Source organism: Frankliniella occidentalis, unplaced genomic scaffold, assembly GCF_000697945.3.
Source record: "Frankliniella occidentalis isolate FOCC.00 unplaced genomic scaffold, Focc_3.1 Scaffold51, whole genome shotgun sequence".
Taxonomy (NCBI): Eukaryota; Metazoa; Arthropoda; class Insecta; order Thysanoptera; family Thripidae; genus Frankliniella; species Frankliniella occidentalis.
This window is the reverse complement of record NW_026267181.1, coordinates 1,391,287-1,417,315: the sequence shown is the minus strand read 5'-3', so window position 1 is coordinate 1,417,315 and position 26,029 is coordinate 1,391,287. Positions and strand designations below refer to the sequence as shown.

The 26,029-nt window shown below is 43.4% G+C and overlaps 2 protein-coding genes across 3 annotated transcripts in view; one reads left to right on the top strand and one right to left on the bottom strand.

The window, feature by feature from the left end:
* LOC127749404 (uncharacterized) overlaps positions 1–21,177 on the bottom strand; it is a 30,571-nt gene extending 9,394 nt beyond the window's left edge. The window contains exons 1-3 of the mRNA XM_052267419.1: positions 21,051–21,177; positions 4,623–4,814; positions 3,772–3,912 (exon numbers count right to left, since the gene is read on the bottom strand). Coding sequence (XP_052123379.1) covers positions 3,772–3,912; positions 4,623–4,631 — 150 coding nt within the window. The 5' untranslated portion in view covers positions 4,632–4,814; positions 21,051–21,177. The remainder of the gene's footprint in view (positions 1–3,771; positions 3,913–4,622; positions 4,815–21,050) is intronic.
* The window catches only part of LOC113209785 (synaptic vesicle glycoprotein 2B-like), a 28,809-nt gene continuing 10,453 nt past the window's right edge, over positions 7,674–26,029 (top strand). For both annotated transcript variants that reach the window (XM_026427474.2, XM_026427475.2), the window contains exons 1-5: positions 7,674–7,981; positions 19,161–19,316; positions 21,001–21,162; positions 21,861–22,023; positions 22,625–22,781. In XM_026427474.2, the coding sequence (XP_026283259.1) occupies positions 7,930–7,981; positions 19,161–19,316; positions 21,001–21,162; positions 21,861–22,023; positions 22,625–22,781 (690 nt within the window). In that variant the 5' untranslated portion in view covers positions 7,674–7,929. The remainder of the gene's footprint in view (positions 7,982–19,160; positions 19,317–21,000; positions 21,163–21,860; positions 22,024–22,624; positions 22,782–26,029) is intronic.

Sequence of the window (26,029 nt, the reverse complement as noted above, 5' to 3'; positions counted from 1 at the left end):
TTTTTAGCCCGCTCTTTTGCTTAAAAGCTATATAAGCGGGCTTATGCCATCGCCCTTTTGTCTGTCTGTCTGTGTGTCTGTCTGTTCCCCAAGAAGGACGTGAGCTAGAGGTCTGAAATTTTCAGGGTGTTATTGTTGTCACTTCTGGACAACGAAACGGTTGGTGCAAATCCTGGCAACCACCCCTGAGTGGGTCTGAAGGGGTAACGAAGAAATAGGTGGTGGTCTAGGAAGTAGGAAAGAAATATTTATTTTATGGTCTCCTAAGGGGTAACTTGTGATAGTTCAACCCTTTGTACGAAAATTTCGTCCGTTTGGCTCTATCTCTCACCGTTGAGACGCTAGAGGGAGTTTTTCTCACAAAAGTGGCCCCAAAATAAATATTTTCTTTTAAGAAAATGTTTTCAAAGAGGTAAATCGTGAAAGAAGAACCCCCTTGGGCTAGAAATGTCGTCCGTTTGGCTTTCACTGTTTACTTACAAAAGGGAATTTTTCTCACTGGAATGGCCAAAACAGAATCTTTTTCGTTTTTTTCAGGAGTACACTTTTGTCGGAGAAGTAGCCTATGCCGTCGGTTCAAAATTTTCTTCTAAGCAGAAGAGTGGGCTTATTTTGTGGTGGTACATTATTAATATAATGTGTACACTCCAATACCAAAAAAAACAAACATTTATTTCGTTGTTTTGTTGTACTTCACATGCTGCTTCCGTTCTATCACTAATTAAAGCAAAATCATTGCGGACACGTTCGGAGTTATTTCAGAGTATGCCTGGAAGTATATTTAACTTCTTCTGGGTCTAGTCTTAAATATCTTTTTATAGGTGTGTTATTGGATCCATAAGCTAACATCAAAAACTTAGAAGGGATTTGACATAACTTGCATGTATTCTACAAACTGCGGCACACATAGCCAAAGATGTTGCGCGTATGAAAAGAATGCTTCGTTTGTTGAGTTTTAATTACGAAGTAGACAGCAAAGGTACCTGGCAAAAAGATGGTTCAAAGCGAGCTGTCACTCAAACGGTCCGAAGGCCCGTTTTCCGATGGAAGCTTTGTTACACCATGAAAAACCAGAAGGGACGGGCCGAAGGCGCCGGCAGGCCAAGCTAGGCCCGCTCCCTGCCGAACCGAGTTGCCGGTGGAGCGAAGCGGAGCTGGCAACTTGGTTTGGCGGAAGAGCGAGCCTAGCTTGTTTATGTTACCCCTGCAGTAGTGGTTTATAAATATATTGTTTCTATTTCTAGTAGCATAGGAGTGTACATTACTACAAATTTCATTACTATAATTTTTTCTGGCCATTATTGCCGAGTGATATATATATATAGGCATGTAATTGTTGAAATTTTGTTCTTTCTAAAAAGTCCTCCACATGGTATTGCATTGTCGTTGATTCCGTTAAGAATTCTTAAGGCTCTTTTTTGAAGCATAAATAATTTTAAAATAAGTCCTTTTTGATTTTCTTCATGGCCCCAATATCAATACCATATGTTAAAAAAGATTGAATAAAAGCGTTAAAAACTCGACGCGTCCGTGCAACAATATCCTACCTGTTTCGCTGCCCCGAAAGACTAGCCTATCTGTTTCGCTGTCCCGAAAGACTAGCCCATCTGTTTCGCTGCCCCGAAAGACTAGCCTATCTGTTTTTCGGCGCTCTCTGCAGCGCTGTCTTCCTCTTATTGTGGGGTTGCTAATTTTAACAGTAGAAAATGAGTAAAAATTGCCATTTGTTCCTTGATCCTTGAGGAACACGCAGCAACAGCCGTTGCGATTGTGAGCCGTTGCGCTTGCGAACCGTGACGGTTGACCCCCGTTGCGCTTGTGACCCTGTTGCGCTTGCGAGCCGTTGCGCCTGCGACCCGTTACGGTTGCGATCGGTTGCGCTTGTGAGCCCCTCCGCCCGACGTCGACATCACTTTATCACATTTCTTCATTTCATCTGAACAAGTCTTCAATCAATTTCGTGACAGTTGGCCATTGGCACTAAGTAAGTTTCTTCTCTAACAACCATTTTTATAACTGGAACTCTGATAACACTTGGTCTAAGAATAGTCTCTTCATTTCTTAAGACATGCGCTATGTGAAGCGCTAATCTGATTGGGTAATCAACATGACGTATGGTAGCAAGTGCAAAGCAGATTTTACTCTCATTTACCTGTACTACAATGATCTTGTCAATAATAAGAAAGCTGTTTTCCCATGTAAATATATGACTGTTATTAGAACGAGTGTCTTCATGGTACGTTCTGATCCGGTATTCAATACCTCGTACAAGCATTCTCTCATAAGCCGTGAGGACTCTGCTCTCCACACCTTCTCTTTGGAGAAAGTTTTGTCCTTGTAAAGTTGCAGGTCTCTCTCTTCCTTTTGCCAAGCACATAAATTTACTCGTCAATTCTCTCCGACAATTTTGTTTGATAAGCGAAAAGGGTATCACATAAGTGGTCCTTCACACGTTGAGAAATGTCATTCCTATAGGGAGATAAATGCACATACATTTTGAGCATGTGTCTTGCTACCATTTGATCAGCTGCACCCTTAGCTCAAGTAACATGCACGCCCAATTGTCTGTTCCAAGACTTCGGTTTTCGCTCGGGTGGCGAACGCGACTCGGCCTCCGATCGGCTGCGCCGCCGCACCGAGGCCCGAGCGGCTGGTTAGTGCCCCCTCCTCTCGCCTTTCCACCTCGTTTTTGTTCTTCTTAGTTCCGCTCCGGGCTGTAGTGGAGTACCCTATCCCGCTGCAAGTACTGGAACCTAAAGAGGAAAAGCATGACTGCTCGATGTTTTTCCCTCTGCGTGCTCATTCAATGATGATTTGAAAAGGGGATTTGAGTCCACTTGAGCTAATTTTTTAGGTGGGCTAAAAGTGGGTCTAATTCTAGGCTGGCTGTTACAATTTTAAGTCTAGATCTAGATTACTTTTTCCTTCGCAGAATGTTTTGTTTAAGGATGCATTACTTCATTGCGAAACATATGCAGCTCTATCTCAATTAGAACAGCTTTTAGCGTGGCTTATGTCTTTTGATACCCCCCTGTAGATCTGACAGAGGAATCTTAGGTCCATGGATGAGCTGACAAAGGAACGTAAGTCCACCAGAGGGATTTGACAGAGGAACATAGTGTAATCTGAGTTTTGCCTAGGTTTAATATATTAATTTTTTTGGCCAACCGAAACATGCCCGGAGCTCACCACTCAAAGGTAACAGGTAGAGGGTAGCAGGCGAAGAGAAGTCAATAGAGAAGACCAGGGCACCAGGCGGCCGCGGAGGGCCGCTCCCAGAACAAAACCAAAATTTTGGTGTAATTTGTAAGGTGTGCTTCCCAGGAGAGAGGGCGCGTGCAAATTAATTTTTAAACAAACAACAAACAGGTTGGGTCACAAACAGGTTGATTTTAACTTTCTTTTAAAGTTCAATGTGCACAACGCAATAGATCATTTAGAATAAAACATGAGGGTGAGGGATGAAACCTTTACGCAGAAGATGATTACAAGCGATAAAGAAATAGGGCAACCCAATACAACCCTCCCTCCCCTCTCCTTTTAGACTCTACGCCCAAATGGCAATACAAGAACATAAAAAGAAACAATAACCCTCCCGGATACAGAGAGCGGTAGGGAGGAGCGGCGGGCGGACGGGGAGGCTGGCCCCACCCTCCGCTCCTCTGCGCGACCGCCCACCCCCACAACGCTCTCTGCATCCGCTTTTGTTCTTCTTAGTTACGGGCAACGCTGCATTGAAATAACCTATTACTCACCACGCGTTTACCTTACCGTGCTAAGCAGAGACATGAGTACGCTCACAAGCAGGTACGACGGCAGAAGCAGGCCAAACGCCAAGTTCACATCCCGGCATGTTGCAAGCACTGATATGTGTAGCCGCGCGATGCGATTAAAGATGGCGTTACCTTGTCGCTGTAAAAAGTCGAGAAAGGGTTTAATAGGGTATTATTCCAGTCGATCCAAAACGGAAGTAGGAAAAGAACAACCTCATTGACTTTTCTGTTTCCGTGATGACTCAGATTGGTTGGTTGAGCTGATCACATGCCACGACGCCCTTTCAGATTTGAAAAACTGTCAGACCAGTTACGAGCTCCCCTCCAGGTTACAATCGGACCAAACTACCACGGTAATTTCTCATACTGAGCAAACGGAAATAGATAAATCGATGAGTATGTCCTTTTCTCACTTCTGTTTTAGATAGCCTGGAATACTCTTAGAGTATTCCGCGTAAGCTTGATGCCGGAAACGGGAGGCGAGGATGGTGCTGGTCCGCTCTCAGCCTCATGGCTTCTGTATCCATGTGTCTGCTCTGTCGAATTCATTAGCGCCGACATCTTGCATCAGATTATTACGACTACGTGTTATTATGCCAGTATGCCAGCGAAAGTATTTTGAATAACATTCTTATTCTAAAAATCGAAATTAAAATCCAGACCACCACCTAACCTAACGCCACCGTGCAGTTGACAGCAGAAGACTGGATCTAGAAGCATTGGGAACGTGCGGTTTCGGGGGATACTTCTTTCATTTTTCGATTTGATGCCCCCTTGTGGGACTTTCAGTTTCATAGGCAATTTTCCGCTTGCATTCGCCGAAAAAGGCATCTACTGTCTAATTCTTACCCGGGCCATCCGGCAGCGTTGAAATCGATACGCTACTTCGCTGAACAAGACAGCGCAGGCAGAGTGCAGGGCCTGCTCCACTAGCAGCAGAGTGAAGAGGCAGGCGATACAGCACGACACACTGTACACCTCGAACAGCCATTTGGAATAGCGTAGGAGCTGATGCAACGACAGTTGCGACCACAAGATGCCCTTTGCAAACAACAACAGGCACACATACACAGGCAACGTCAAAAAGCAAACAAACTCAATATCTTAAAATTACGGAGGCTCACCAACGCACGCTTTAAACACATGCCGGTCGCTTCTAAAAGTACATTGGACACAATTTAAACTATGTACACTATGGCTTCTATGTGTGGCACATATACGTATTCCTACACCAGACCACATGTCGCAATATCTTACGAAGCAGTCTTCCGCTGCGTCACGCCTCGCGCACCTTTAGGTAGGACTGCGAGGCTGCTGTCACTCCAAACAAATTTAATGGGACTTTACAGAAGTAGAGCGTAGCCTCCCCATGGACACGGCACGTCCCATCCACGTGGATTCCACCGGTTCTTCGTGAATCGCGTGGATGAGGATTGGTCCACCACACATCCACTGAATATCTATGTGGATATTAAGGGATAGTCTCCACCTTGGTCGAAAATGAAGTTTCGCACGTGGATACTTCCTTTCGTCGTTTAGTTGGACACACAGACAAAAATTTCCACACGGCCTACCATCAGAAGAGACTCCCCACTGGCTCCTGTAGGTTTTTGGCCTGGGACATCTTCCCAATAGGGTAGAATATCCCAAAGGTTACTTTTCCCCACGGGATCTGGTAGGGTAGAGGATACAGTGATTGACCCTATAAGCGCACATTTGCATACACCTGCCTGTCAACGAGCTGCCGATTAAAATTTTCAAAATTCGCTACGTGCAATGCCTAAGTAAGGGTTTGGGCTCGGACTATGTGGTGGCTTGTGAGTGAAATTCTAAATTCTTTTTGGTTTAAACAGCCCATGAATTTAGGGCATGATTGTCACAGTGATTGACCCCGTTGGTACAGTTATTGTCCGGGCTGATACAGTGATTTATACCAGCCATTTTGGTCGATATAAGTGTTAATACAACGCAGATTTCTTTGGTTATCACTTTGGTTGCCGTTTTGGGGGCCACATGACTAACCTGCGTCCCTAAAACACCCCCCCCCCCCCTCCGACAAAAAGGTGTTGCTCTCTTTCAAATCATTTAAACAAGTAAACTAGTGCGATTTTTCTGTGCGGAACGAAGCGTGTCCGTTTAAGACATTTTGACGTGCTGTAGTTAGCCAATCCCGAGCCGAAGCGCCTGTATCTGACCATATCATGTTTCCTTCCTCCGCGTGTCGACAGTATACTTTTACAACTCGCGGTATGCCAGGCCAGCCCTTCGACGGGTTTCCTATGGCGCTTTCAGCGTATTTTGAAAAGCGATTTTTAGGTGAAAGTTCGAGAAACTTGTAAATCATCTCTATTCGAGACGCGAACACCTGGCAATGTTCGTTCAGTGGCAGTGGGAGTAGTAATGTGGTTCGAGGGACCGAAGAGGGCGTAAACGAGTAACATTCTGTTCGAATAACATTCATGTTCGACGAAGGGACAATCACTGTCGCATTAACTTTTCGGGAACCAGTGATTGTCCCTTCCTCCTACAGCAAGCTATAGCCAAATATTTGCATTATCTCATCTGCCATGTAGTACAATGAACCTTCATCAACCTATCCTCAAAGAAGTTTTCGAACAAATGCCTCGGCATACGGTCTAAACACCCCCGATTCTAGCATTCTGCTCCGAGTGCTGTGAAACTCACCTTGTGCGTCACTGTTTGTGTAATCCCAGTCGGCACCGGCTGTAGCGGCTGTAGCTCCCATCTCAGGGAGATGGGCGGGGTGATGGTTGCGCGACTCAGTGGTGAAAAGAACGACCTATAGATGGCACTATGCCCGGTTTACCTGCGACGTACCGTTTACCGGCCACGAACGTTCAAATTCACAGGGGGCAATCACTGTAAGCCCCAGACAATCACTGTATCCTCTGCCCTATACAACATGAAAAATCCACCAGTGGCTGAAATCCCACAGGACATTTTTCCTCTTAAAAGAAGGTACCCTCGTGACTTCAATTTTTGTAAACAGCCCCCGTGAGTCCCCAGCATCTGGTCTGCCCTTCTGCTTTTAAAAAAGCATTAAGGCGGGCTTATGCAACCGCTTTCTTGTTCGTCCGTCCGTCCGTCGTGCGTGTGAGAGGAAGGAGATCAGCTAACTCTTTTTTTTTTGTTAGATTTGTAAGAGGAACCAATATACAAAACACCCCCCCCAGTTTTTATCAACTGAATCGTTATAACTCGAAAAAGTAATCAGAAACAACATGTTTAAAACTAGGGTCTCAACTGGGCTTAAGTAGTCAACAACTATGTGAATCTTAAGGAATTGAGAGCACTTGGAAAGTGTCAGTGCAACTTCTAGCTTCCAAAAATTGCCTGTTACCCTGTATAATACCTTGTAATACCCTATAATACTAGCTGTAATACCGTAATATTTATAACATCCTGTAATAGACTATAATACTTATAATATTCTATAATGCTTTTATAATACCTATGATATATAGTACTGGGTACAAGGTTCAGACGAGTCGGCGACCCCTCGGGCAAAAGGCAGAGTTGTAATGAGGCCTTTGGCCCAGAACGTCACAAATTTTGCTCCCCGGGGTTTTATCTAGACAAGTTAACACACTGTGACTTCAATAAAAGTCCTGAGAAGATGCCCGTAAAGATCCCAAACAGATTTTTTTAAACCATATACTTTTCTTGATTTCGAGACCTAAATATATATTTTTTAGTTTGAAAGCCAACCATAACTCAATGTACACTTGAAGTTAAGATCCTTCCACTCAGAGAGTGAATCTTGATGTCATGTTAGCGTGACGTGCTTCATTCTCAGTCAAATCTCGTTGCTGGTTTGTCCATATATAAATAGCACCAGCTTCACTCTCCCTTCTCTTCTGAGCTGTGAAGGTTCTAATTGAACGACCTTCTTTGGCGTGCGGCTGCGTGGCTGCGCAGCAGTGCTCAGTGCGGTCCACAAGAGGTGCTAGGACGGGAGAAGCTGTGGCGCAACGTTACTCCGCGTAACAATCTTGCTTCCTGAACTGGAGATGTGGTCGTTGATTGCGCGCACAACCGAAAACAGTAATCACGGTTGTGTTGGTTTCACTGAGAACAATATTACCTGAGCAGTGTTGTGTGCTTCTCGATCGCCAGTACTTTTGGACCAGCCACCATGATACATCCAGAATGTCTCGCCCGGGAACATTCGCCTGTTCTGCTACAAGGTATTGTGACAGACCATGCTTCTAGATCTAGATCTCCGAAAATTAAACCCCATTTGAGGGCCCGTGTTTTGTATTACCTCTGACTTTTTAGGTTTACTTCCTTTTTATCGTAAAAATAAAAGAACTAGAAGGAAAAAGTATAACGAAGTAAGGAATGGTAACTTTGCAAGTGAATACGACACTTTGGAATAAAAGGCACGCAGTTCAGGTCCTAGATCCGAACTCCACGCAGTTCAACCCCTCGATCCAAAATCCACGTAGTTCACCCACCAGATCCAAGCCTCACGCACTTTCTATCCCTGTAGCAAAGAACTGCGTGGATCTCGGATCTAGCGGCTGAACTGCGTGGAGTCCGGATCTTGAAGCCGAACTGTGTGCCTTTTATCCCAAAGGGGTGTCGAATACAACTAAACTGTTATAGCACGAACAAAATAGATTCGCTCTGCCAGCTAATATGTTCGCTTGTAATTGGACAGATGACCTAAAAAGTCTCTGGAATAACTATATGAGCTATTCTAACTGATTATTGACTGGTAGTCGAGTATTGACTATGGGAGCCATTGTTCCTACCATCACCATCTGCATGTTATCTCCAAGAGTCAATACTCGACTACCAGTCAATAATCGGCTTTTGGGTGTTTGGTGTAAAGTTTTGGGTGTAAAGTATAATAGTTTTTTTTCTTATGCATAAATCATGTTTCCTCTTAATTTAAAAAGCTAATTTCCATTCTATCGACAAATTTAAGACTGGACTTGACTTTGCTGGCAATGTTTGAAAGGAGACCTGAGGATTTGTATAAATCAGTCTGACCTTACAACCCTGTTTAACAGTGTAACAAAGGTAGCATTAGTTCACAGTTGATTCAATAAAATCCCAGGTCCAGCAATAAATTTGAACAACAACTTATATCGTGAAACTACAGCTCAAAAATCAAAGAATGGACTAATAAAGATTGGTTCTTGGTTCAAGAGCAAAATCCTCTTGTTCGAATGAGTAGCATTTTGCTCTACATTTGAGGGCAGCAATTTTATAAAGTATTCTTTAAAGTAAAGCATACCAAGTATACTTGTGAGACAAAAACGCTTGATTCAAGTACCAAAGAAACTTAGAGCCAAGTCCTTTGTCCTTGACGAAAGCGCGCAAGGGCGAAACCTGGTACTTTGTGCCAAGGGGAAAATCACTCCAAATAAAAGTTATTGAGTTAGTACGTTCATACGCCCTATTTTTAGCATTTCTCATTATCTCTACAAAATTACAGCACTCCCGGGTGAAACGGTTTATATTCAACTCACTAAGAAATTTTTAGTACAATTTGTTGACCTTTCGACCCCTGAAAACTAAAAGGTCGTACTTCCGAGGGTCCGCGTAAAAGGTCGTACTTCGTAGCGGTTGCGTATAGTGTCGGATCTCGCTAGGGTCCCGGAGAATGGTCGTAAGTCTAATTTTTGTCGATTTTGCGAGATGCACATCATTAGAATCAGGAAAAAATTATCTTTCTAATGATATGCATCTCGCAAAATCGACAAAAATTAGACTTACGACCATTCTCCGGGACCCTAGCGAGATCCGACACTATACGCAACCGCTCCCAAGTACGACCTTTTACGCGGACCCTCGGACGTACGACCTTTTAGTTTTCAGGGGTCGCTTTATAAAATTGAATATGATTGTTTACACCGTGATCTAACGATATAAAGGGTGTTTTACAAATGTGTATTATATTTCGTAAAACCTTTTGGCTGAGCGATTAGCGAAGCCTATTACTCCGTCTGGTCGGATAAAACTTTTTCTGTCTGTCTGTCTGCACGTCTGTCTGTCTCTCTGTCTGTCTGTCCGCACGAAAACTCGAAAAACAAAGTGAGCAAGCGACCTGGGATTTTCAGGGTCGTTTTGAACCATCTAAAGACAGGCCCAGTTCGAAGATAAGCATTCTAGCTGAAAAATTGGATTAAAAAGAAAATCACAAACAATGGGTGCAAAAAATGACATTTTTCGAAAATATTTTTTATATACTACACTTTAGGGTAACTCATCAAAGTAGAGCCCTTTTGCCAAAAATTGTGTCCGTTTTGCTCTAGCTCAAACTGTTCAGGCGCTAGAGGGTATCTTTGACGAAAGTAAGCGAAAAAATGTCTAACCCTGCATGCTTAGCCGAAGTGACGGGCCGCTGATGGGCCGGAGGCCTGTGTCTTTGTGTACATTTTTGCACTACCCGAGTCGGGTGTCAGCGGGTGTATTTTACCTTGACTTTACCTTGACTTCGGGCGAAATGGTCTATTAATTTGCCACACAAGGGACAGTTTGGGCTGCTTCTTTATGGGGCAAATTGTGCCAAACTAACTGTCCGTTAAAGTTTCATACTCTTAGGATATTTGAAAAAACTTGTCCCTGTCTGGTTCAGACTCTTTTTACTTTGAAGGCTGTAATACACAGTTTGTAGGCTAGATTTACAAGGTAGATGTACGGCAGACCACGTCTCGCGTAACAGGCTTCGCGATATCTCACGAAACACTGTTAGGCTGCAACGCGCCTGCCATACAGCTACCTTGGCCTGCGGGTAGGGTAGTAGAAAACTGTACACAAAGATACGTGCCTCTGGCCCGTCACCGGCCCGTCACTTCGACTAAGCATGCAGGGCTGTACTTTTTTCCGCTTATTTTCGTCCACAAGACTCTCTAGCGCCTCAACGGTTTGAGCTAGAGCAAAACGGACCAAATTTTCTCCCGTGGCCCGTGGGCCTCTACTTGGATGAGTTACCTTTAAGGAAACCACACAAAAATATTTTTTTAAAACGTCATTTTTGTGACCTGTTGTTTCTGATTTTTTAAAAGTCAAATTTTTCAGCTAGAATGCTTATCTTCGAACTCGATCTGTCTTTTTGTGGTAGAAAACGACCCTGAGAATCCCAGGTCGCTCGCTCAGTTCGTTCTCGAGTTATCGTGCGGACAGACAGACGTGCATACAGACAGCAAAAGTTTTTTTCCGACCAGACGGAGTAATAGGCTTGGCTAATCGCTCAGCCAAAAAACATTTTCTAGCTAACTCTCTAAAATTTCTAATTTTTTTAAATTTTTATGGAAGTTGCCTAGTAAACCCGGTCTACAACTTCAAAAGCATAACACTCTGGATTTAAAAAATTACAAACTTGTTAAGGCTTATAGGGTAAGCATTCCAGTTTGCATTGATGATCTAGCCTACAAATATTTGACTGAACTTGGTCCTGTCTTGTTGAAACCTTTTTCACTTCAAATGCCGTAAAAGACAGTTTGTATGCTAGATTTCTATACATTTTCTAGATAACTCTCTAAGATTTCTAATTTTTGGCTGAGCGATAGCGAAGCCTATTACTCCAGTGGTGATCAAAAAGTTTCGTGTCTGTCTGTCTGTGTGTGTGTGTGTCTGTCTGTCTGTTTGTCTGTAAACACGATAACTCGAGAACGGGTTGAGCTAGGTACCTGACATTTTTAGCGTAGCTTTGTGGCATAAAAAGCAAGAACTGTATTGATTTTGAGCCCTCTAGCTTAAAAATTGACGTGTCAAAAAAAATCAAAAACGAAAACGCCAAAATATTACTTTTAATTTTTTATTTTTTTACATCTTTCTAAGACGTAACTCGTCAAAGTAGAACCCTATGGGCCAAAATTTTGTCTGTTTGGCTCTATCTCAAACCGTTAAGCCGCCAGAGGGCGATTGTCACACGAAAATGACCCCAAACCATTTAAATGTTGTTTCTCGGATATTTGATGGTCTCTGGTGGGGCAACTCGTCAAAAAAAAAAATCATGGGGATAAAAGTTGTGTCCTTTGGAGCCGAAGGCCAATCAACGACACTGCCTTTTGCCCGACTCGGGTGTCAGCGCCGCAGGCCTAGGTAGATGTATGCCAGGCGCGTCGCAGCGTAACAGTGTTTCGTGAGACATCGCGAAGCCTGTTACGCGAGACGTGGTCTGGCGTACATCTACCTAGTTCTAATTTTCAGGAAAGTTGCCTTGTTGGTTTTAGGGTTTAAGGACTGCAATACTTACCCAATAAGTCTAAAAAGTCCTTAAACCCTGCCTGCCATCATTTTTAAACCGAAACTTAGACACGTTGGTTATTTTAAAAGGCCATTACGATTTTGAAGTTGTAGGCTGGCTTTACTAGTCAACTTTCCTAAAAAATTAGAAAAAATTAGAAATTTTTGACAGTTACCTAGAAAATGTTTCCCAATCGAGCATACAAAATATCTTGTACGGCATTTGAAGTGAGAAAGGCCTCAACAAAACAGGACCAAGGTCAGTCAACTATTTGTGGGGTAGATCATCAATGCAAACTAGAATGCTTACCTAACAATACATTTTGACCCCTGTATTAGTTTTCGAAGGCTTGGTTGGTTTTAACGAGCGGTTTTCAACTTGCGAAAAATTCTGCAAAACCTCTGAAGAATTACATTTTGTTGAAGTGCGGGTTCCTACCTATGCTGATAGAGGTTTAAAATTGTCACACGACCAAGCAGAAGTCAATACTTACTACACAGAACAACAGTGGCCAGGCTTAAATTGGAAACCACTCGTTAAAACCATCAAAGCCCTCGAAAACTAATACAGGGGTCAAAATGACCCGTTCGGTAGAGCAAGGTATATGTTATAATATCTCCTAAGTTTTTGACACACATGCGTGATTTTTCGTGTTAAAGCGTATTTAGGTGACCCATGAAAAGTCGAAGAGCGGCGGGTCGGTAGAAAAAACAAGCAGGCCCGCCCTTCCGCCAAACGAAGTTGCCAGCTCCGCTTCGCTCCGCCGGCAACTCCGTTCGGCAGGGGCCGGGCCTGCTTGGCCTGCCGGCGGCGATGGTCGGGCCGCCCGAAGAACATGGTCAAATGATGTAGCGGGCCTTCGGCCCGCTTTAACCCGTCGTGTTTGAGTTTGCCCCGTAGACACGAGAAAGAGATGTAACGGTGAAGCACCGCGACAACACCCCACCCTTCTGCTTAGAAAACGTTTTTTGGGGGGTGGGGGGAGAGTTTTTTTCCTATTTTGCGGTCTTTAGGCCTTTTTCTACAACTTATTGTTCACTATGGCAATTTTTAGCTTATTTTTGTCAAAAAAGACCCTCTAGCGCCTAATCGGTTAGAGATGGAGCAAAACGGACAAAGCCCAAAGGGCTCTACTTTGACGAGTTACCCCTTAGGAGACCGTCCAATATTTTCGGAAATAAATAAATTTATTTTTGGGCCACTTTTGTGAGAGAAACTCCCTCTAGCGCCCAAACGGTGAGAGATAGAGCAAAACGGACGAAATTTTCGTCCAAAGGGCTCTATTTTCCCAAGTTACCCCTGAGGGGTCATAAAAAAAAATGTTTTTTCCAACTTTTTTGGCATTTCCTGTTTTCTTCGATACCCCCTTTCAGCCCCTTAGGGGTGGCTGGCAGGATTTGCCGTAGGCGTTTTGTTTTGTGGGAGTGACCCTTGAGATCCCCTGAAAATTTGAAGTGGAACAGACAGACACACAGACACGAGGTCGTTTGCATAAGCCCGCTGGATAGCTTCTTCAAAGCAGAAGGGCGGGCTAAAAATGATAGTTCATTTGGCAACCCGGGTGGAAGGATCTTCACTTAGACTATAGTTTAAACTGTAGTGTTGAATCTGAAGACATCAAACTCCATTTAAACTGTAGAAGAAAGTCGGTAATTTCTGTAGTTTATTCACGACTGCAGTATTGGGCTTTTGTAAACAGTTAGTCTGCAGTCAGACTGCACTTTTTATGTTGTTACATACTAAAGTTCCAATTTGCACTTGCGAGTTTAGTTAAAAGACATTATACAAACAAGTATCCATCCGTTGTTTAACTACTGAGTAAAAGTGTATTCTAAATTACACAGTTAAGGGAGGACCCTAGCGAAAAAATACCGAAAATCGCCAAAACGTCAGATTAGTAAGGTTAAAAACGGTCTAGGGGCTCGTAGACCAAAAACTCGACCTTGAAGTTGTAGAACAGAGCTCTGTGATGAAAACAAGATGTGAACGAAATTTTTCCGTCAAAATTTGAGACACCTGGAACTTTTCCCGTAGACGCCTAAAACCTGTACGGAAAAAGTTCCAGGTGTCTATAATTTTGACGGAAAAATTTCGTTCACATCTTGTTTTCATCACAGAGCTCTGTTCTACAACTTCAAGGTCGAGTTTTTGGTCTACGAGCCCCTGGGCCGATTTTCACTTTTTCACTAGGGTCCTACCTTAATACGCTGGAATAACATTCTAAACAGAGATATCGGGACGAGTAATTCTGCGCTGTCAGTGTGTTACTATTTTTACAGTGTAGCTATACTTTCCACTGCTAAGTGTACTTATGTTAAGACCTAAGGTCGAGGGGTGGATAACTCCTGAATTGGTTGTACAAATTCCAAGAATTGAATTTGAATTAGCTTGAATTGGCTTGAATTGAATTTGAATTGGACTGAAGTGGTTGAATTGGTTTTGAATTAGTTTGAATTATTGCGATTTTATGTTACTGAATTAGCGTGAATTGGCTTGAATTGACTTGAATTGACTGAACATTGTCTTGAATTGGACTGAATTAGTTGAATTAGTTTTGAATTTGTTTGAATTGAATTTAATTGGTCTGAATTTGTTTGAATTGGGCAGAATTAGGGGTGTACACTTGGCAGGGGAGTTATCCACCCCTCGCCTAAGGTACTACTCACAGTTGAAATTGTTGATTACATTAACATATATGAACACGAGAAGTATAGGTGAGAACTTTATAATGCTAGACTAAAATTTGGTGAATTTACTTGTTATTTTCACATTAGATTACTTTAGCGTTGTGTGGGTTCCGTTATACGTTGAAAAATCTACTGTTAAGGATCCAGGTTCTTTCTGAAAACAAAAGTGTGCAACTGGCATACTTGGTAGTGTCTCGGGTAGTGTTCAACATGGTGCAAGGTATTAGGTGTTTGACTGGGAATTTGTAAACTTCCAAGAAGTATTCAACAGAAAATTTGAACATTTTAACGTATCCAAAGCGAAAGTGTTTAACTTTAATGTTAAACACTTTTAGTATTCAAATATGCAGTCGAACACTTAAGAGTGCACAACCTTGTGTTGAGCACTTGCACGCGCACGCCAGTTGCACATACTTCATTTATCATTACAAAGTTTAGTTATTCATGAGATGGATGGAACAAGGGGAAAATACGCGCAAAACTACGGAACCCAGTAGTTGCTACAGTTGAATGACAAAGAAACTGTAGTTAAACTGTAGTTGGACCTGTAGCTGGGCGGGCTGAGACCCTCGGCATGACACCACGATACTGAGGCATCAGAGCTATGGCGTCGCAGTGGCTCAGTGGTCAGCGTGTCGGGATCCCAGCTCCAAAGTCCGAGGTTCAACTCCAGTCAGCGTCCGGGCTTCAACTTCAACGTTCGTAAGGTAAAGTGTAATAACTAATATGAAATATAATACATGGTAAGAAGCTAATCAGGTAAATAAAAAAAAAGTTCAAAAGAAAAAAAAAATTGAACAACATTTTTAACACTATACTTTTTAAATATTTGCTACTACAGCGTTTCGTCAGATAAAACTAGAAATAAACTGTAGATAAACTATAGTAGTCCGAAAAATCAGTAGTTTTTCTATAGTTTTTCCGTACTAAAAGTAGTAAATTCTATACTTAGACATCACTAATACTGCAAAATTCTTCAGTTTAATTCTGGTTTAAACACACTTTACTCTCTCCTTTTTCACATGTTTAACTACTGTTATTGGTACATTTAAAACACAGAAACATCCTAGAGAGTAAGTGAGGATCCTTCCACCCGGGAATTCAAAATCAAAAGGGTTATTTTGACCCCTCCGCTAGTTCTAGTGTTAACCCCGCCTGCCATCGTTTTTGAACGGAAATCTCTAAACGTTGGCTATTATAAAAATCCAGCACGTTACGCATTTTAAGTTGTAGGCCGGCTTAACAAAGCAACTTTCCTGAAAACTTGAGAAAAAATAACTGGGGGAAACCAGAGGTTTTTGAGCGAATTTCTCCAAGAAATCTTGTTTAGCCCGCCTGCACTCACTGCGCTAGTTTTGAAAAGGCCACAGAGACATTTGACCTTGTGCCAACACTTGCTCGAATATGTGTAGGCTGGGTTGACATGAATAATAATGGCTGACTTTGACAACAGCGTGAGGGTGTAGTTTTTGTTGCATAAACCAGCCTACATTTGCGCAGGAGAACTTCTGATAAGAAGTGGGTTTCTATTCGTGCACGACGGGTCTAGTTGGGTTGTTGTAGGGTAGTTTTGCAGCTGACACTAGCAATAAAAGGGCACTTAGACGTTTTATCCAAAGCGGTTATTCGTACAGTCGCCCAAATACTGCTATTTTTGTCCAGCGACAACCTCTTCACTGTGATCAAAATTCAAAATTCTGGCCACGGTGTTTGATGCGGAGTAGTTACAAGAATCAAACACCGCCCGAGCGGAAAGATCACGAGTTTGTTATGCACTTGTGGAAGCAACCATGACTGAGTGTCAACTCCATTATGTTTCTAGGTGTAATGTGGTTCAACCAAAGTTGATAAGTACCTGTAGTTACACTGGCTGACTGCAGAATACTTATAGTTTAAGTGTAATTTCGCACTTGTAGATCAGTTGCAGTTCATCTGTAGAAATGTGTAGTTAAAGTGCACATTTCTGTAGTTAAACTGCACAAAATGTATAGATAAACTATGAAGATTTGGGACGGGCGGCTTTCCAACTGTAGTTTGACTGCCGTCACCACTGCAATCAGTGACCTCAGCTGATACTAAAATGATATCCTATAATCTAATGTTTCATCTACAGTTGAAATACAGTTAACAAATTTCTTGCCAAAAGGATTTTTCTCTTTCTCTCTCCTTTCTTCGTGCCTATCTCTGTTCGTAATTGCAATTGCCTGTTATTTTACCTTGACTTACCTTACCGAATGACGATCTCGGAACTGAAGCTGACGGGAGTTGAACCTTGGACCTCGACGCTGGAAGTCCGTTACGCTGACCACCAACCTACTGCGACACCTTACCTCTCGTGGCGCAGTAGCTTGATGTTGTGCGAAAGGGCCCCGGTCCGTCGGTCTCTCTAGTCAAACTACAGTTGAACTGCATTTTCACTATGGATCAGCTAAGTGGCCTAGTTTGCTCTGTGGAAGGAATGTCCTCTGACAGATGCAGTTTACGACTACAGTTGCCAATGTGTGAAAAGTATCTAATGACACAGTTTACGTTTTCAGATTGCACATAAATTGACGACCATTGATACACCATTGTCAAAATGAAGTCTCAACTGGAGTCGCAACTGTAGTCCGTAACTATTTACGTGTGTACAGGTCTGCATACAAAACTAGTACGGAGTGTCTGCATTTCAGAAAAGCACTCAATAATGGAAATAATTTAGATTCTCAGAGTGGCGATGGACCACGATCTAACTGCGTTTTTGTGAGTGCAGTTCGACCACTGCAGTTTAGACAATACTTTAACTTGTGATCCTTCCGCCCGGGCGTGGCCAGAATTTTGAGTTTTGATCACAATTAAACGTTTGTCGCTGGAAACTATAAGCGTGCGGCGTTGCCACATCGTTTGGATAAAAGGTCTATACGCCAACACTCAATTATAGTAAAAATAAATTTGATAAACAAAACTATTTTTGTCTTTGTATCAGTAAATGAAGGCGGGGTCCTTCGAATAGTATTTCAAGTATAGTAAGAAATCATGTATACCATATATAGTGTCCGATGGAGGGAACCGATTCGGTTTAAATTTCGCGCGGTATGAGAAATCGCGACGATGGCGCCAATTGCTCTTCTAGCTGGCCGACTAACCCCGTCCAGTTTTATATCCGTTTCCAACGAGAAAGCTCTCGATGTAGAAAACTGTTTTTATAGGCTTCTACCGATAATTTATTGCTTATTTTCACCCGCCACCCATACAAACACGACTTTTTATTGTTGAAATGTGTTGTTGAAAATCCGAGGTGGACAGGGTCGCCATCTTGGGTGCCGGTCGCCGGCAAGGCACACAGCCTAGAGCCCGGTGCGAGGCTAGTTCAGAACTTTGTTATTAGCAGCTAGGGGCAAAACTTTTCAGACTGATAGTACACCTGATTGATTACCTCAGTTAGGCACCCCACGACTGCCTGTGATCAAATATAAATGATAAATTGCCGTATACACTTCTATTTACCTAGCCAAAATCAAAATGCTCTTCATTCGATTGAGACCATTTTGCTCCTGAGCCAGTTAACGTTAATCTTGATCATCCGCGCTTTCCCTTGAATCACTTGAAATATTGGGGATCCATTCAGGGTCATCCATTCACGTGCTTGTTAAATTTCTTAAAAACGCGTTTCCTAACATTTGTCATGATTTCCAGTGATGTCCCCTGATTGGGGTGATTTAGCTGCTCTCGAGGGTGGATAACTCCCCTGCCAAGTGTACACCCCTAATTCTGCCCAATTCAACTAATTCAGCCCAATTCAAGACAATGTACATTCAAATCAAGTCAATTCAAGCCAATTCTAGCCAATTTACGCTAATTCAGTATCATAAAATCGCAATAATTCCAACCAATTCAAATCCAATTCAACCAATTCAGTCCAATTCAAATTCAATTCAAGCCAAGCTAATTCAAATTTAATTCTTGAAATTTGTACACCCAATTCAGAAGTTACCCACCCCTCGGCTCTCGACGTTTCCCCTGATTCCCGTAGATACCCGTAGCGTTCCTCACAGCGAGGTTCTTTCCGGATCTAAAGAACTGAAAGGATAGCATGTGGTTCTATGTACCATGACAAGGACTCAGCCTACGTGAGGCCGAGGTCAATTGTCTTGAGTGGTCGAGGCTGTGTGATAGTCTTAGAGCAGACGATAGTCCTCGTTTTTCTTATTCGTAATATATCCAGTTCCTCTTTGAACCTTAACCCTGACATGAATTCCAGGCCGGTGTTCCCATTCCCAGAGCCCCACGTGTCCTCTGGTTTCCTCACTTAAGCTTTCAACGAGATGTTGTCACATTCATTGGTTTTGTGATTACATTTGCGCAAATTAAATCCTAATTCTTTGTGCATGCTGTACTATATGGACGTATACTTGTGAAGAAGGTGTTCGTCTGAAATTAATACATGCATTACACTATGAGTACATGTTTTTGTTTAGCGTCGTGTGCAATTTACAGACGATAATGCTCCCCGACCGTGCGCAGACCAGGAAGCGCATTGTGCGCACTGCACGGCGCAAGGAGGAAGCAAGCACCTTGACCCGGCTCCGAAAGCTGAGGGCGCTGGTGACGAGAATGAGGCTTCTGACTGTGAGGCTGCCGTGGACGCCGCAGGTGAGAGAAACTAGTTTCTAGCTATAGCTCACATCGAAATCATACCGACACTCGGCGACTGGAAAATTTATGCGTAGACTATAAACATGTTTCACGCGCCACTATGCGATTTCTTAAGAAACGTGATTGTCGCAAACGCAAACGCATCCACACCAAATCGAACGGGTTTTTTTCCCGACCAACCCCGAGGTTGGTCAAAATACTATTTATCGGATTGTTTTATCCCTCCCCCTACTTTTTATTTTATTTTACTGACAAGTTTTTGAAAGAGTTTCAAAAATTGTCATTTTGAACCATTTGGAACTGCTTTTTGAAACTTCTCGTGCGAAGCAATCTTAACGCTAGAAAAGTTGCTAACGAAAATTTTGGATGATTTCCCAGTCAACAAAGCAGCTCCCACTTACCTTTGGGAGGAGTTTGGGATCATCCCACACGAATCCCTTACACGTGCTACTGGGACATCCCAAAAATACATGCCTTGGAGCAAATCAGGATGTGTTGTGCAGCACGACCACATGGACATCTTGGCCGGGATCTGATTGGGAGGTACTTCTGAGTTAAGGTACTGAGAAGTTACTCCTCAGGATATACCTGCGGTAAAGCTCCTTGGGGTGTCCCGCCGAGGAACTATTCAGCATGTCATCAGGCAGGACGTAACATACGAGTACCTCCTCAGGGGCAACCGTCGGGCTGCTCCTCGGGGCGTTCAGTCAGGGTGCTGACCAGCATGTCTTTGGAAAAGACGTTACGTATGCATTTGCTACGGATGTACCAGTATGAATGTCACCAGGACATACTACATAGAACCTGCACGGGATATCATGGTTAGGGAGACTAGCAGGATGATGAACATCCTATATACATCTGCTGCGGGAGGTCTTTGGTATGCCAGTGCCAGTGGCAGCCGTGTGCCGTGCTATATTTTGCTGACAGATAGCGCTAGCGACGCGATCCTCGAAGGTTTTATCATGTTTGCGTTAAAATGTACTAAATAATAAGTATTTTGAAAAGTTGCGTTATTCGCGTATAAAGCAAGGGGCATGAAGTCGAATTGCACTACCAATGTTCACTTGCATGCTTAATTCAGATTTTATGTGATGTCTAATTTAAATCTCGCGGATCATCCGCATACCTCTCTTATAGACCCCTCGCCAAGTGTGAGGTGTAATTGTGGTCAAGTGATACATCACATGACTGTCATAAATAATTTTTTTAAACTCTGTCAACCTTGACCGAGTTTTCGGGACCTGCTTCTGGATATAATATGCAGGCTCAAATAAGGAACTCATCGAACCTCACTTGACGTTTTAATATTGCCATATTGTTTTAAATAAAATGATGGTCAGGTCCTGAAAGTTCCTTCCGGGGACGGTCCCTCCGGGATGTGACCACCTCCCACTCAGGACGTACTGGTGGGAGGTGCTTATCTTCTGCTCAGGGTCTAAAAAATGTTGCATTCTGTGGTACTGTGGGACGTCCTGGCTGGGACGTCCCACATCCCAACCGGGTTGTTCCAGGGATGTGTTCGGGACTATGTTTTGTTGACTGGGTTAGGAACAAATAGGACTTAAAACAAGAAATCAGGCTCAGCCTAGCACGCTACTACTCCTTGTGTCAGTCAAGAGTACAGCTGCCGTTGGACGACCACTTACTGTAACACCTTTCAATCTTTTTTTTCGTAAAGGCATTGGTTTCTTCAGCTTTGGTGTTATGTGCACGGCTGGCCTCACCTACCTTACTTGCGGGCTGCAGTGGGGTATTAGCGCCTACATCTTGCCTGCGGCAAGGTGCGACTTCGACCTTACGTCAGCTCAGATGGGCGCGATTAATGCCTTCTTTATGGCTGGTACGTATGTCCGACAACCTTCGCCTCTACCCCATCTTTTTGTGGCCCAAACGAGCAGGTAGACCAACAGGCAGAGTAACAGGCAAGACACGAGATCGATTGCGTAAAGCCCGCTTTCTTAATTTTTCAAAGAAGGCCGACCTGAGGGTGCCTTAAAAGAGGAAAGCAATAAACAGAGTGTCGTCTTCACAGTGTTTCCAAGAAATTTTGAGAAAACTTGGTTCTTAGACGAAGTACATCGTACACGGTAAAACAATGTCTTATTTCTTGAAGAAAATGGGAAAACTTTGAGGAACTTCCACGTTTGAGGAATCGTCCTCCAATCTCGCCTCAGATTTTAGGAAATACTTTCAAAACCTGGGGAAAAATACCACAGTCTTTGAGGAGACTTCCTCGAAATCTGAGGAGTTTTTGTCAAACCAGGGGAGTTCCCCAATGTTTTCCCTTTACCTTCCAAAAATAAGACAATATTTTAACCGTGAAATTGATCCTCAATTTTGCAAGTGCATGTTTATGATTCAAATGAAATATACCTGAAAATTCAATTATCAAGTACATTGTAATTGGTCCATAACTCAGATTTTTGAGTGGCTTGCAGACGTTAAATGCCGCAAAATTAAAGTACAACTATGATGCATTGTAGTAGAACAGGATACACACTTATTTCGTTCATTGTTTAAACACTCATGTATTTGCAGGTGGCATGGCGAGCTCGTACGTCTGGGGTGTCTTGGGTGACGTCTTGGGCAGGAGGCCAGTCATCGTGTTCGCTCTGCTAGCGGATGCAGCCAGCACGCTGTGTTCAACTTTTGTTCAGAGCTACGCCGCTTTCGCCTTCTTCCGCTGTCTGAGCGGCTTTCTGTAAGTAAGCGCCACGACCGCATCTGAGACTCAAGCTGGGGTGCAGCCCATTTGACGAACGAAGAAGTGCTTTTTAGATCACTATGTAAAAATGTCACAGCTAAGATTATTGGCTGAGCGACAGCAGAATCTGTTACTATTCATCGATAAGCTAAATTACCAATATGGATTAACCGATTGCCCGTTGATATTTAGTAGGGCAGGGCTTTGTAACTTTTTATAAAGAACAGCCCAACAATGAAAACCTTGCGCTCTGAGTAGTCCACTCCACAAGCTCCAAAGTGCGCGAGCCACCCACGCGAAAAATAGTATACAGTATATATCCATTATGCACAAAGACCCCACGCAAAAAGACACATAAACTATTAAAGGAATTCTTTACGCCCCTTTCACGTTCCTGTTACACCTAAAGCGACTAAATTCCCTCAACCGTGTGTTCATTTCACAGTTAACAAGACTTGTTGACGTTTCTACTTCCCGGTTCTTTCACTCTTTTCTCCGTTATTCCAGTTGCTAGAAGACATCCAGACGTGTAGTTGCGCCTTACGCATAGTTCAATGCGTACGACATGTCTAAGTTCGTGCTTTTCTGTCTTGCGCAGTATCGGAAGTCCCTCCGCCCTCACTTTCCTGAACATGAGTGAGTTCGTCCCGGCCCGTGTCCGCGCAACCTACTCGCTAATTGTGGGTGCCTTCTGGACCGTCTCATGGATCCTGCTGCCCGGGCTGGCCTGGCTGGTGCTGCCGCAAACCTGGCAGGTAAGGATCGATGTTTTTTGCTTCATCTCTGATGTTTCTAATCGATATCAGAAACAGGCAAAATTGGTTGAATCGATTTCCAGTCGTCCGACTTTTGGATTGACTCTCTTTGCAGAAAAAAATACAAAGTTTGTTTCCACGAAATTTTCGGTTAAACTTGCGCGACTTTCCCCTTAGAACACTGTTATAAAAAAATTCTACTTCCTGTACTCCTTTTTATCCCCTCAGGCCCACTCAGGGGTGGTTATTGCCAGGATTTGCACCAACCGTTTCGTTTTCTGGAAGTGACATCAACCTTATCCTGAAAAGTTCACACCTCTACCTCACGTCCTTCTTGGGAAACGGACAGACAAGGGCGATGGCATAAGCCCGCTTTTAAAAGCAAAAGAGCAGGCCAGAAAAGGGGAGCAGGTCAAACTAGTCAGAATTTTTTAAACGGACCCGTTTCTACCAGACACCGCGGCGCAGGGGGGGAGGCGGGAGATCGTTCAACACCACCTGTTGCATTTTGAGCCGCGTCTGGGTAACAGCCCAACAATGAACTCTTTGCTCTCAGTAGTCCGCTCCACGCGGGCTCTGCCCAGCGCCCACGCCAAAAATTGTGTTCAATTATAAAAGTAATGATTAATAGGCTAATTCACAAAAATATCACGCAAAAAGATACATTAAGGACAAGAACAATACAGCGAGCAGGCATCGGATACCTACATGACGTCCGAAAGCGGATTGGAGTGACAGGGAGCTATGGCACCGCGCGAGCTTCTCACTCGCACTATCGCCTTCGGACGCCCGCTTTCGCATGCCCGCTCACTGCAGAGCTCTCATATATATAGCGCATTTTCTCACAAACCTACGTGCAGTAATATGTTCATAAATTCTACGTCACAACAACAATAATATATAAACAAAAACAGCCTTGTCATTTTTCTTTTATTCATAAAATATTGCTCGAAACTGTAGAATAGAACATTTTCTTAACTACGGGTCCGTTTATGGTTAACAAAAAGAAATTTTCAGGGCAAAATTGCGCAGGTGGATGAGTAAACGCCCCTTTCCCCGACCGCAATGAGTAAATTTCCAGGTCCAATTACTGACTAATTTCGCTATCCATAGCATGGGACATTTCCATGCACATGGATAGGGGAAAATGTTTTGCTTATCCACATGGTAATCTTTCATTTGTATAAATGCTAGACGTTTGCGTATCCAAGTGGTAATTTAAATTGTGGATAGGTAAGACCGCATGTCCCTATCCACATGGTAAATTTGCACGTGCAAAAGTAGAAGATCAGTTAGTAAGAAGAAAAAAGTGACGATATGCAGGTTCCCAACCTGTTGGCGTTCCCCTCTCAACTGCTAAGAGCGGCTGGTGCCTGCCGATATACCGAAATATCTGTTAGACCTGATGGGAGTAGAACCCGTAACCTCCGAGCTCGGGAGCGCGCACGCTACCCCTCACCCATCGGCTACCTCTGGGAGGTGACGCGCCGATAGATGATGTCTTCTCAAAGGAACGAGGTCTGTTTACCTCTATAGATTGTCTTTGCTATCAACGGTGACTAAATGGACGACACGGACTTTCATCTAAGACCCACGACTCGCTCTTGCATTCGATAGTCTGTCGCGTGTCAGGAATCTTATGGCATGTAAACACCAATCCAGTGCTTCCTAAAATTACCATTTGGATGTGTAACTGGCATCTCCCGAAGCACCCAGCAATTTTCGACATCATATGAAATGTAAATTTACCATGTGGATTTTAAATTGCCATGTGGATACGTAAACTACCAAAAAAAGTTCAAAAAGTAATTTTCTCTGAACATACGTGAATTTTAACAGTTATTGTGCAAATAACTTTACCGAGCGGGTGGAGTGGAGAGTAAAGATTTCCCAGTCCGTTGATTGGCAACATAGTTTTCAAGGCCACGGGGTGTAATTTACCCACTACTTGACAGATAAAATTACGCCCGTTTTTTTACAATTAATTGTTAACGTTTTTAAGACCTCCTAAGGGGTAACTTGCGTAAGTAGATCCCTGTGATCCCTGTGACCTGAAATTCTGTCCGTTTATCTCCATCTCTCACCGTTTCGTCGCTGGAGGTGCTTTTTCGTCGAAAATATCCCGAAAATGACCACGCTGTACATAACAAGCAGGCCCGCCCTTCCGCCTAAAGAAAGTTGCCACCGCTTCGCTCCGCCGGCAACTCCGTTCGGCAGGGGCCTGGCCTGCTTGGCCTGCCGACGGTGATGGTTGGGCCTGCGGCCCGACCATTTTTGTCACGCGATTTGCTAGAGAATAATCAAATGTTGTAGCGGGCCCCGTAGACACGAGAAAGGGATGTAACGGTGAAGCACCGCGACTACAACCCACCCTTCTGCTTAGAAAACGTTTTTTGGGGGTGGGGGGAGAGTTTCTTTCCTATTTTGCGGTTTTTAGGCCTTTTCCTACAACTTATTGTTCACTATAGCAATTTTTAGCTTATTTTCGTCAAAAAAGACCCTCTAGCGCCTAAACGGTTAGAGATAGAGCAAAAGCAAAACGGACGAAATTTTCGCCAAGAGGGCTCTACTTTGACGAGTTACCCCGTAGGAGACCATCTAGTATTTTCTAAAATTTATATATTTATTTTTGGGGCACTTTTTCGAAAACAAACAAATTTATTTTACTTTTCAGGGGGAATTTTTAACCTTGGATACCTCCATTCACACCCTTGGGTGGTTGCCAGGATTTGCCGTAGGCGTTTCGTTCTCTAATAGTAGACCTTAAGATACCCTGACAATTTGAAGTCTCTAGCACATCTCCTTCTAGTGAAACAGACAGACAGACACACAGACAGACACGAGGTCGTTTGCATAAGCCCGCTGGATAGCTTTTTCAAAGCAGAAGGGCGGGCTAAAAAAAATCGTACCACGTTGCACATAAGGACGTACAAGGAGGCCTCAAATCGAAAAATGAATGAGGAAGAACCACCCAAAACAGCACATCCTGATCAAAATCAGTCCTTGGAATAGCCTTCTCTTAAAACGTTTCGGAGCTAGAGGTCAGTATTCTTTAAATTAGGAATGCCAAAAAGTCCAGTTTTAACGAGTTTTAAGACTGTCTGAGGAACAATACAAACTGAAAATTGCGCTTGTGATTTTTTAGCCCGCCCTTCTGCTTTGAAAAAGCTATCTAGCGGGCTTATGCAAACGACCTCGTGTCTGTCTGTGTGTCTGTCTGTCTGTCTGTTCCACTAGAAGGAGATGTG